The sequence below is a fragment of the Trypanosoma brucei genome, assembly GCF_000002445.2.
Source record: "Trypanosoma brucei brucei TREU927 chromosome 11 chr11_scaffold01 genomic scaffold, whole genome shotgun sequence".
Classification (NCBI taxonomy): Eukaryota; Euglenozoa; class Kinetoplastea; order Trypanosomatida; family Trypanosomatidae; genus Trypanosoma; species Trypanosoma brucei.
Window position 1 is genome coordinate 2,774,350 of NT_165288.1, and position 11,643 is coordinate 2,785,992.

The 11,643-nt window shown below is 47.3% G+C and overlaps 4 protein-coding genes across 4 annotated transcripts, besides 4 other annotated features; all 4 read left to right on the forward strand.

Moving 5' to 3' along the window:
• Positions 1 to 462: 462 nt before the first annotated feature.
• Positions 463 to 505: a microsatellite.
• Positions 506 to 640: 135 nt separating this feature from the next.
• Positions 641 to 673: a sequence feature (T-rich).
• Positions 674 to 881: 208 nt separating this feature from the next.
• Positions 882 to 910: a sequence feature (AT_rich).
• Positions 911 to 929: 19 nt separating this feature from the next.
• On the forward strand, positions 930 to 1,505 carry Tb11.01.2390 (hypothetical protein, conserved; the record flags this gene model as incomplete). The annotated part of the gene is made up of 1 exon (XM_824033.1): positions 930 to 1,505. The coding sequence occupies one exon, from the start codon at positions 930 to 932 to the stop codon at positions 1,503 to 1,505; it is 576 nt and encodes a 191-aa protein (XP_829126.1).
• Positions 1,506 to 2,615: 1,110 nt separating this feature from the next.
• Tb11.01.2400 (hypothetical protein, conserved) lies at positions 2,616 to 5,312 on the forward strand (the record flags this gene model as incomplete). Its single annotated transcript, XM_824034.1, has 1 exon — positions 2,616 to 5,312. The coding sequence occupies one exon, from the start codon at positions 2,616 to 2,618 to the stop codon at positions 5,310 to 5,312; it is 2,697 nt and encodes an 898-aa protein (XP_829127.1).
• Positions 5,313 to 5,868: 556 nt separating this feature from the next.
• Positions 5,869 to 7,587, forward strand: Tb11.01.2410 (DNA-(apurinic or apyrimidinic site) lyase, putative; the record flags this gene model as incomplete). The annotated part of the gene is made up of 1 exon (XM_824035.1): positions 5,869 to 7,587. The coding sequence occupies one exon, from the start codon at positions 5,869 to 5,871 to the stop codon at positions 7,585 to 7,587; it is 1,719 nt and encodes a 572-aa protein (XP_829128.1).
• A 429-nt stretch (positions 7,588 to 8,016) lies between these two features.
• Tb11.01.2420 (beta-adaptin 3, putative) lies at positions 8,017 to 10,773 on the forward strand (the record flags this gene model as incomplete). Its single annotated transcript, XM_824036.1, has 1 exon — positions 8,017 to 10,773. One exon carries the CDS (start codon positions 8,017 to 8,019, stop codon positions 10,771 to 10,773), a length of 2,757 nt encoding a protein of 918 aa, XP_829129.1.
• A 754-nt stretch (positions 10,774 to 11,527) lies between these two features.
• Positions 11,528 to 11,548: a sequence feature (AT_rich).
• The last annotated feature ends 95 nt before the right edge of the window (positions 11,549 to 11,643 follow it).

Sequence of the window (11,643 nt, forward strand, 5' to 3'; positions counted from 1 at the left end):
TTGATAGCACCTTTCCTCCTCTTCCCCGACGAACAAACAAACGGAAAAATCAATGACCATATAATTAGTTAGTAAATTGATTTTTAAAAAATCAATTAAAAGGGGAAAGAGATTCACCTGTACCGTGTGAATGTTTGAATATTTGCGTGGAGGAAATAAAAAAAAAGAAAAGGAACCGATGCGTTGGAACCTTTTGCTTGGAGAAACCTCCCCCTTCTCCTCTTCTATCCTTCATCATGTTAAACCGAAAGAATAAATAAGACAAATGTATGTGTTTTTTTCTTTTTAAAAAAAATGTAGAGATACGTACACTCAAGTTTACATAGCATATTATTTTACATTGATTCATGGCAAACTTATCGTTTCCTCCGATATTCTTCTTTTATTCAAAAAATAATGATATTTAAAATAGCCAGATGGAAGAAATGAAGTGGAAGTGGAGGAGGGGGAGACTTCGTAGTGTATATAAATATATATATATATATATATATATATATTTATATATTTTGTTTTACAGCTATAGTGATGTCGTTGCCGCTGCAAAACTTTGTGTTTCTTTGCAGTGAAACTGCCACAGGCTTTATCTGTGATTGACTGATGTAACTTTTAGTGCTTCTCTCATATATTTGGTTAATTTATCTTTTTTTTCTTCTGTTCTTTTTTTTTTCTTTTTGGAAGGGGGTTATTCCTCTTGAATTTTGTACTTTGAGAGGAACCTGTGGAGGAAAAAGGAGGGCTCAGTAGATAACCGTTTCCTTCAACCGGACGCCGAGAAGCTGTAAAAAAGAAAAAAAAGAGAGAAGAGAGAAGGAAAAGAGGTGAAAGAGGCAGGCAGACGGACAGGAAAAGATTATAACAAGCAAACACATATATTTGTGAACAATATATATATATATAAATATATTATTTTGTATTCCGTAGTGGCGCTCATGGAGGACGAACCGACTCAAATCCTTCTCACCAGAGAACAGTTGGAGCGAAGTGTGGAACGCCTTAGCAAACCCCATTCGCGTGAGGTGAATTTGAAACCACTCTGCAAATCCGTTCGACTCCCACAAGAGGCGAGGGAGCGCAGTATTAAACATCTTTACAATGATTCCATGGAGCACAAGGAAAGACGGCTCCGTGAGATTGAGCAAAGCCTCAATGCAGAAATAGAAAAGTACCACGCGGGGAAACCAAAGCTCGACTCGGCGGATACGGAGGGTTTAGTATCGCGTCTGTATAATGAATCCATTCAGCGAAAGAATGATAATTTAAGACAGTTGTTTGAGCACCAGGTTTCCCTCTCACGCCCTAAAGAAAAGAAACTGAAAAAGGCAGAGCAGCAGGAGTTTGTTACACGCCTTTACCAAGGAGGTATGGAACATAACCGAAAGAAACATATTGCATTATTTGAGGAACATGTCTTGGCGAGAGAACCAAAAATGGCGCAGCGAAGTCCGGAGGATCTCGAGATTGCTTGTAGTAAACTAACAAGTGGCAAGAGTGTTACCGATGACTAACTCTGCTGCATGCTTGAATGGGGAAAAAAAAAATCCAACAAAAAAGAAAAGGAGGGGAAGAAAGGAAATGGAAAGATACGGTTGCTGTAGGAAGAAGTGCAAAGTGACAGCAGGCAGCAAAAAAGAAAAATAGGAGGGAAAAGTGTCAATTGAAGTATTATGTATAAACAAGGAATGAAAAGAGAAGAAGTTAGTGTCGTATACGTAACCACTCAGAAAAGGGGTTACCGCTGTTACTACGACTAAAATTAGGCTATGTTTCCGTACTTGCATGTGCGTTTTTTTTGTGTGTGTGTGAGAGCACATGATTGTATATGATTGTGTTTTTGTATTTATTTATTATCTCCTCCACCCATTATTCACCTTTTTAATAACTAACGCAGTTAGAGCCTACCACTATTTCTTTGTGGATATTTTGGTATGCCCTGCGACTACGCCATTTCACCTTTAGAATCAGTTTGCCAATGGGTTTCTTTTTTTTCCATCCTCTGACTCAACGCATACATCCGGTTTGTCACGAGCATTTGTCACCTTCGCATGACTTTATTGTTCGAATTGCTAATCATCTAAATGAATAAGTTTGTTACTGTTGGTACTCTGTATCTTTTTTCTTCCCTCTTTTTTTTTTACTTCCTTTTGTGTTTCTTGTATTTCTACCTGAAGCATAACACTAGTTCATCCAGTGCACGAAGTTTGAAAGGTGATTAAGGATTAGTTCACTCACCGCTGTTCAGTGCGCACACGCCTGTACTTTTTCACGTGCAAATGTGATGTGAGGGAGTTGAAGAGGGGAAGAAAAAGAAATATGAGGGGACATGTTGGATTTGTGCCGGTACACACTTACGTTGGAAAGTGTCATGCGTACCGCTGTGGCTGCTCGGTGCAATACACGTTTGAATGGTAATTTTTGCCTATTTTGTTATTGCTTGCTGGTGTTATTAATAATGCTATTTATCGAGTAAGTAAATTTTTTGCGTCATTTTTCCCTTTTTTCAGTATTCCATTTGCTGCACTTATCCTTCTATCTCCTTTCCTCCCCCCCCCCTCCCGAATGTTCAAATCAACATTGTTCTGACGCAATTTCCGGAGCCACTGAAACGGAAATATTACATGAAAGTTATTACACATGAGCAAGTAGCGATGTGGCTACGTGACCATCAATGCCCCATGACTTCGTTGGAACTTTACTACGAATGGCAAGACGTGCATCATGAATTATTTCCTGCACCTCTGGTGTTTGCAGACATGGATGGATGTGCCGCTGCGCTAACCATAAGCGCTGGTACTGTCAATATTGGCATGATGAACACACTTGTGGAGCAAAGCGTAGTGAATATGCTGCTGCTCTATAAGAGGCGGTGCGGAGCCGCTGCCGTCGCAGAGGCTGTCAAAAAAGTGATGCTGCAGTCGGAAGTGCCTGACGTCTCCGCTGAGTCGAACGTTACAAGTGGGGGTGGATCCGCAACTTCGAATACACGAGTGGTGGAGGTTGAAGATCATGGGGAAGCGCAATTGAGCCGCGTGGCGAAAGCTGAGGAAGAACTTTCAACGGTAACCTCGGTTCTTTCTGAACAACTGCCAACGCTTGTTCATGCGGTAGATCCTCTACAGAAAGATTGTCTCATTCCACTAATCAGCCTTTCTGCTACAATTAGCAGCAAGAAGAATGATCGAGTGGCGGCGCGTCTTCTTCTTCTTTCGTTGTACCTTCGCCCCAACGCCGAACACCGATCAGTAGTGGCAGGGGCTTGGGTCAGAACGCTTCAACATACACCGCGTACAGTTATGCGCCACGAAGTAATACCTGAACTCTACAATTTGGCAAACGCAAGGGCCGCAGAGCGAAGGATTTTGGCGCTAACGTGTCTCGAGTCTTTAGTCCAACTCATGGGGGAGCAAGAGGAAGATATAGTTTTTCGGCAGGCAATCTGTGAGGGCTTACTACTACCTCTTAGTGAAGACGAGTCAAAAACTGTGCGTTACCACGTAGTGCGGTGCCTGACAGCGCTTTGGCCAACGTGCCCAAGCATAGACTTGGTTGGTGGTGTACAGTGCAATGATGAAGTGACAGAATGTCACTCCAGGTTTCTGGAGCTTCACGCGCGTTTGATGCTACACGACACCAGCGCTACCGTCAGGCGTCGAGCACTCAGAAGTATGCGTGAAAGCATCATTCCTAACCTTAAGCCACGTGTTATGTTACTCACGCATTTTATTCCGTTATTTCTGTCCCTTGTCAACAGGGAGGTGCTTGCTAGGACAAACCACGGGAAGCCCATGCCCTCCGGCTCTCACGCTACGGATATTGTAACCTCACATACCACCGCGAATGTGCTCGATGCTACGGACGAAAGTGCTGACCGAACCATCACATTACTTGCAACTCTCATTGGTGATGCGCTCACCCATTCACGAGAAGACGTTGAGGAAAGGGATGTACCGTGCGCGCGGAGTGCTTTTGCTGAAAGAAGTGGGGGTGTCCCCGGAAAGCCGGTTGTTTCCGCCGCGGTGATCAATGCTTATTTGGATGTGGTACTACCCACAACGCGTTCGCTTCTTTTAGACCTCCACGAACACGAGACGTTGTATTCATGTGCCTGTGCCTTGGCTTCGTCGCTTGCCAGGATGGTTTCCTCTTTTAGTACAACCGATTGGAAACGTGCGCGTGAGATGCTTCTGCTCATCATAGCGGGACGGGACGGCAGTGATGCTACCGGATGGGAGGATGCCGCCGGTGCAGGGGCAGGCAACTCAACAGTAAGCAGAGAGACCCATAAGCGATGCCTGTGTTTTTTTATAACGTTTTTAACTTGTGTGGCGGGTTTGCAAGACAAGGATGCAGGTGCTAACTCCGCTGATGTGCGAGACATCGTGAACGACGCTACCGCGCTGATGCGCGATACCATAGTTACAGGGAAAACGGAGGAGGAAGAAGAGAGGAAAAGAGTGGTGTTTCATGCTGATGCCAGGAACCGACATGATGTGTGTGGCTTTGCCTTCACATACCTCATGGCGTGCACAGATGAACCGGGTAAAACAACTGGGGCTTCGGCTGTTCTCTCCGCGTTAAACTCCCTCGCACAATCACCCGATGTTCCGGAACGCGTACTTGCACTTGCGTTGGTGGAACGTGTCAGCGCCTTAATGGAAGACGACGGGGCACAAATGAAATACTTGTGGCCAGCGGTGCATCCCCTGATGTACGACAAGGTATTTGAAGTGACTGAGGCGGCAGTAAAGACAGCCGTCTCGATGGTGGCATTCATAACCAAACCAGAAGATCAGGAGGAGGTGCTTCAGAAGGTGTTGGACACCGTGAAAGCCGAAGGATACCTCTCGCGTCTCAGCGTTGTGTTTCTACTACACTGGTGCTCGCTCATGCGAATAATAGCTGCCGAACCGCGTGAGCAAATTCTGTACAATTACTTGGCAACGGTAGCTCAACAGTTGGCCAAAACACTGAGCCCTACTGCTGTCGTGCCCGCGGAACGATCGGGCGTGACGGGTCGATGTACAGTGGTTAGCGTCGCGGGATCTATGGAGATACAAGAGGTTTTGCAAGCTGTGCTCACTGTCCTTGCTGCGATCCCCCATTGTGCTGTAGTAACACCCCAATTGGTAAGGTCATATCTTATTCCGAGTATCAGACTTTTGTTGGCGGTACCGTCACTTTCAGAATCTTGTCGAGTCCAGTTGAACAACATCACAAAAGAGTACGAGGCATTGCTCTTGTCAAGTGGAAAGAAGCTTCACAGTGAAGGAGGATTCTTTGAACGAATACGCAACGAAATAAAGAGGCGCTTTTAGTAGGTGTCTCTGTGTATTTCCTTCAATGCAGTAGGTAGGGACGCTATGAAGCAGCCGTGTCAGTTATTCCACGCGGTGTTTAGGCGTGCTACGTGTGTCAATGCGGGATTTTTAAAATTCTCCTCTCACGCCTTCCGTTACTTCAGTGCCTCTACGTTAACACTGATGTTACATATTGGTTTACCATAATACCATTATGTCTTTCGTTACCGGATTTGTCTCGCAACAGGTTTCCCTTCTTTACAGTACGATATATCTGTGATCCTTTGTTTTGCTGCCGTTTTGGCTGTTTTTTTTTTTTTAATTCAAACGTTTAACATCCGATAATCAGTCGTCTACGTGATTACGGTGCCAGCGATTGCTTAACTGGCGTATGGTCGTTGCATTTCCTCTTCTATTTCCTTCCCTTCTGTTTCTGTTTCCTTTTTTTTTACCTTTTACAACAGAAGCATAAGCAGTTGGAGCCTCGGACGAAACAACTTTCGTAAACACGGGCACAGACTCGCAAATAGGGTCTACTGGGGTCAGCATTACTTTTAATTGTTTATTATTATTTATGTTTCTCATCAGCTGGAATGTGGCGGGGTGGGGCTCCACAGCTCGTCTGATACGGAGCGACTTTGGTACCATCGCGGAATTTTTGCGCCACACACAAGCTGATATTGTATGTTTACAGGAGGTAAAGGGCTCGTGGCAGAAGCTGAAAGATGAGCCATATGCAATGGGCGCTGGTGACGGTAGGCCCGTGTCCGTCGAGGGATGGGAATCGTTTTGGTCCTTCAGTGGTAGAGGCCAGCGTGGCTTTAATGGCGTTGCGACATTTGCTCGCAAGGGGCTTACGTGGTGGTGTGACTCACGACCTTTTATTGAGGCGGATGACAAGGAAGGCAACAGTAGCCCCGATGCAAGCGACAAAAAGACGAGCACTGTGGAGGAACTGCACGATGAGGGTCGTGTGCTGGTGACGGGCCACAGCGCCTTTGTATTGGTTAACACCTACGTTGTGAATGGACGCAACAGTCAGAGAATGGCATTCAAAATGAGGTTCCTTTCATGCCTAAAGAGCCTTCTTGCACGGTTGAAGAAGGAAAACGGGAAACCTGTTATCTTGGTTGGAGACCTCAATATAACTTTTCGGGCGGAAGATTCGCACTGGTCCCAACGTCGCCTTGGTTTTCCCTCCTTCATGCGACTCGTTCATCTTGCACGAAGCCTCAGCAATGACGAGTGGAAGCAGAGCTATCCATATATTGGGCAAGATACGGTGTGCCACCTAGAGGGATACATTGCGGAACAAACATTGCAATTTCTTGTTGACGAAAGTGACGATCCGCACCCAAACGACGGAAGGTGTGCTCGCGTTGATAATCTGTTCTCAGGCCTTACAAAGGAATGCAAGACTACGGTCACCATTGATGGTAACCACTTGCTACAAGAACTCGTACAGAAGGGTCGAGAGTTAAAGTATCATCAAAACAAGGGTAGTGGGGCGAGGGTAACGCTGTCGGAGTTGTGTGAGGCGGGTGTTACGAGTGTCTTTGCCAGTACACTCCTTCGAATGCAGCAGACGAACCACAATCGGGATATATTTGTTTTAGTGCAGTATTGTGGTTTGCCCTCGCACGATGAAGCAGGTGTGGAGTTCATGAAAGAGCTGCTGGTCGATTTGAACTTGCGTGACACAATGTTGGTGGGGCTTACTCCTGAGGCACTTAATGATGTTTGTCCGTGCCCGTACACGTGCTGGGATCAATCGAAAAATAAACGAGTGGTAAACGAGGGTAATCGCATAGACTACATTTTGATTGATGCGTCGCTAGCGCCAAAATTGGCTCCATGCCGCGATACGGAGAATAACGTTGTCCGCACATTATCTGAGGGCATTGGACACGCGGGTGAAGACAACGGTAAGAAGGTGGTCGTGGACGGTTGTGAGAACACATCGTCACCCTTTTTCAGTGAGTTTGACGGTGCATCCCATTTGCTTGGCGTACAACGTACAGCGGGGCACGGGGCGTACCCCGCAGCAGCTATGGACGGTACAGGTCTTCCACCCCTAAAGAAGGAGGCGAGGGACCTGCAGTTTCGTGGACTTCCATCCACCGGCTTATTTGTAACACCACCTCAATACAGCGACCATTGCGGCGTATGTGCGTACTTTCCGGATCTGTTGTTGGAACCCAGGCCCGCAAAGGTGAAGGAGATACACCCTTGTTTGTATCGACTTCCAGCATCTTTGGAATCGTTCTTCCAAAAGCGGCCAAGAAGTGAATAAGATGCGAGCGTAGTATCAGGTGGTGGGGACACTCCCACTTGTTGAAGTGTGTGTCGAAATTTAACATATGGAAGTAGGTGTGGCATCGACCTATCTAATACCCATTGGGGGGGGGGCGTCTGTGAAAGTCACTGCATGTGCCCAGCAGGCACCTCCGAAGGTATCACCAGTGGTGTTTTCCTTTGCTCTGCACACTAATATTAATAATGGCTTCAAATTTTTTTTGCGTTTGTGGGTCTTTTTTGTAGGGGGAAAAGTTGCACTACATTTCACTAAATGTACACAGTGCGATTTTTGTGTTGACTCGGCTCCCAACGTCCAGAAGTTTCTTGTGATTGCAGCGCAGCACTCCCCTTCAGTTCCTGAGGCGGTTTCTCGGTTCTCTTTCGCTTCTTTCTTTCGTCGGCTCTCATCATAAAAGTGGTTAGGATGAACCGCGCTATCATTGCAGAGAAGGCTTCATTGGCCTCTGAGAGGGCGAAGGAGTTTATTTCCAGTGGTGGGAGTATCGTATCCCGCGCCCGCTCACTCGTCTCTGGCGATGCACAATTTTTTGCTGTGCAACCAAAACCGGAAGACCTTAGGCGTCACCTCAATTCCGACTGTATTCACGAAAAAAGTGTTGCCATGAAGCGCATTATTGCACAGATGTGCAAGGGCTACGACATGTCAACCTTCTTTGCGGATGTGGTGAAGAACATCCATTCCCCATCTGTAGAACTGAGAAAGCTGATTTACTTCTTCGTGACACATTACGCGGAGGAGCGACCAAATGAGGCGCTTCTCTCCATTTCAGCCTTTCAAAAGGACTTGATGGACCATAGTATGCACGTGCGTTCGTTAGCGTTGCGCATGTTAAGCGCCATGCGGATACCGGCGATTCATACGCTTGTGATGGTTGCGGTGCAGAAATGTGCACTAGACACAGAGCCGCTGGTCCGAAAGACCGCAGCTATATCTCTTGCACAAGTTTACGCCGTCAACGGGTCCGAGGCGGATCTGGAGACGATATATTCTATCCTTCAGCAACTTCTAGCCGATAAAAATTCGGAAGTGGCTGCTGCAGCCGCACTTTCATTTGTGGAGATATGCCCCCATGAAGTAAGTTTCATCCACAAAGTCTACCGTAACCTGTGTCGTGTCATCGGTGACTGTGACGAGTGGGGGCAAGTGGTACTGATACACGTGTTGCTTCGCTACGCGCGAACACAGTTCTGTGACCCAAACGAACAGACTGGAAGACGCGAGCTGATAAGCGATTCATCAGACGAAGCTGAACAAAGTAAAAAAAATAAGGAGAATGACAAGGAAGAGGGTGTAAATGATGCAAATGATGGAGAAAGCTCTTCCGAAACGACCTCTTCCTCCTCCTCCTCCTGGGACAGAAAAATGCTTGGCTTACGCCGAGGGGGGCCCAATGCAGCCATGCTTCTTGACTCTGATCACCGGCTGCTTCTTGACTCTGTGAAACCGCTTTTGATGAGCCTCAACAGCGCTGTTGTTGTGGCCGCTACCGCTGTTATTTGCCACTGTGGCCCCAAGGCGGACATGGACGCTTGCACTCTCCCACTACTTCGTTTGCTGGCGGGGCCTGACGAGCGGCACTCGGTCGTCCTCAGCACCATTCATACTATTGTACTGACACACGCAGAGCCTTTCGTGCCATACATTAGGGAATTTTTCCTCATGCCACAAGATAAGAGGGAGATACGCATCCTCAAGCTGAGTATCATCTCTAAACTCGCTACGGCTAACAACTTCCCGGATCTCTTCCGCGAGTTTCGTCACTATACCCGCAGTTATCACGTGGAGCATGTGGTTGATGCTGTCAGGGGACTAGGCCTAATTGCTGTGCGACTTTCTTCGGTGTGTACGTCGCAGGTAATGAGGGTGGTGTTGCCTCTGTTGTCCCACAAGAATGCAGAGGTTGTGTCTGAGTCTATCAAGGTGTTGCAATTGCTCGTAGTACAGGGCAACAGCAGTGGGCGGCAAACTGCACGACTCGTATACCGTCTGTTGCAAAGGGTAATAAAGGGCGAGGTTACCAGCGACTCCGCCAAGGCCGTTATATTGTGGTTGGTCGGTGAGAACATTCAACTTCACAATGTTATCGCCGCTGCGGCACCGGAATGCTTTCGTATACTCGTGAAATCCTTCAAGACAGAAGGCTCTGAGGTGAGGAAGCAGGTGCTCATGCTTGGGTGCAAGATATGGATGTTCCTTGATGGAAGTGGGGCGGTGGCCGAACGATTTAGGCAACTCTTTTTCTACCTCATTGAACTTGCAAATTTTGATGACGACTACGATGTGCGTGACTATGCACGACTTGTGGGTTGTGCTGTGGACCGACAGAGTGCAACATTCGAAGGACTAAAGCGCATGCTTCTTTTTCGCGAAAAAAAGCAGCCGCAGTCGAGCGATCCGTATGCTGAGCATACCCACTATGAACTGGGCAGTCTGTCTCATTTCATTGGTAAGCCTTTCACTGGTTATCATCCCCTTCCGCCTTGGGCAACGGTGCCCTCCGATCCACTTTTACGGTTACCTCCTGGATGCGAGGTGCGCGGTGACGGGGCGGATTCGGGTGATGACAGCATGAGCGACGACGGGGATGATGACGATAGCTCAATGATGTATAGTGACAATAGCAGCGACAGTGGCACATGTAGGGGCAGTGGCAGTAGCGACGCCTCCACTTCGGTACACAGCAGTTATACCGGTGATGACGGCTACTCCTCAACTGACGGATCCCAACAGAGGGGCGGGAACAGCACCAGCGATGAAATGGGCAGAGGTGATGACGAAGAGCAACGAACCCCAGCAGAGGAGGCAGTCATACGGCCATCGGATGCGTCGAGCAAGACGAACATAACAAATATCGCCGCAGAAGCATCTGACGCTCCCAGACGTCCTGTTGTCAAAGTTACCGTACGACGTCTTGGAGCTCCCAAGCCCGCACCCGATTCCAAAACAGTCCCCACTGAAACTGAAGGCGGAGTCGCTGCGGCTGTGACGCTAGAGAAGGAGGGATCACGAAGCGGAGGCACTCCCGGTGCTTCCAGTACAACGGCAGGTAATAATGCGGTTCGAGAAGTTATTAATGACAAGACAACTGCCTCAGTGGAGGGGGGAAGTGACAGAGCACTGGACACACCCACAAGGGAGGGTAGTGGTCCCGCGGAGTGAAACGAGTAGGGACAACAGGAGCAAAAGAAAGGGGGAAAGGCAAGGACAAAATAATAAGGCAAAAGAAGCAGACCGCGAGAGAACAGTTCCGTTTTTGGCTCGGTGACGTCTCTTTTATAGCGACACGTTCCAGTGCTTCGGGTTCTCTTTTCCATCGTTCGTTGGTTACTTGTGGTGTTGTGTAGGCTGAGCAGTGCCGTTTCGAAAAGAGACGGTGCTGGTGGCAGTTACAATTATATATCCATATATAGCAAAAGAGTACTGAAAGCAGCAATAAAGTGCTTATCGCAGATAAAATGATTGTCGACCAACAGTGGGTGGCGGACACGACGTTATAGTTGACGGTGCGTTCGGGGAGGCGGTAAAGGCAGGGAAAATAGTGCGGCAGAATAGCCTCATATTGTTGTGGCCCGCATGAATGCTGTCAGGCTTGGCTACCCTCTTCAACTAAATGATGAGATCGCGCCATTTTTTGTTCCTCTGTTTCTTTCCCCTGCATACACACGAATATATTCCCCTGTCGCTTCCCTCTCTTCACATTGTTTGATATGTTTAATTCACCTGCGTCACTTTCGTTGTGGCAGTGGATAGCTTACATTTGCGCAGTGTAAAGAGCCTCTAGGGACTAAACTCCTCGTTTTCCTCTCCCTCTGTCTTTCCATAGTAGCAGTAAACAATTTGAACGAAGTTTTAGTTCACAGAAGTGCTGTGTTGACTTAGTCCACGTAGCGAAAGAAATAATTGCGCTTCCACGTATATTTATTATATATATAAAGACCCCGGATTTATAAGGACGGAAACTGAAAAGAAACCAACCGACGAAGACCATAAAGGAAAAGAGGGACAAAAAAGTACAAGACCATCAACTGT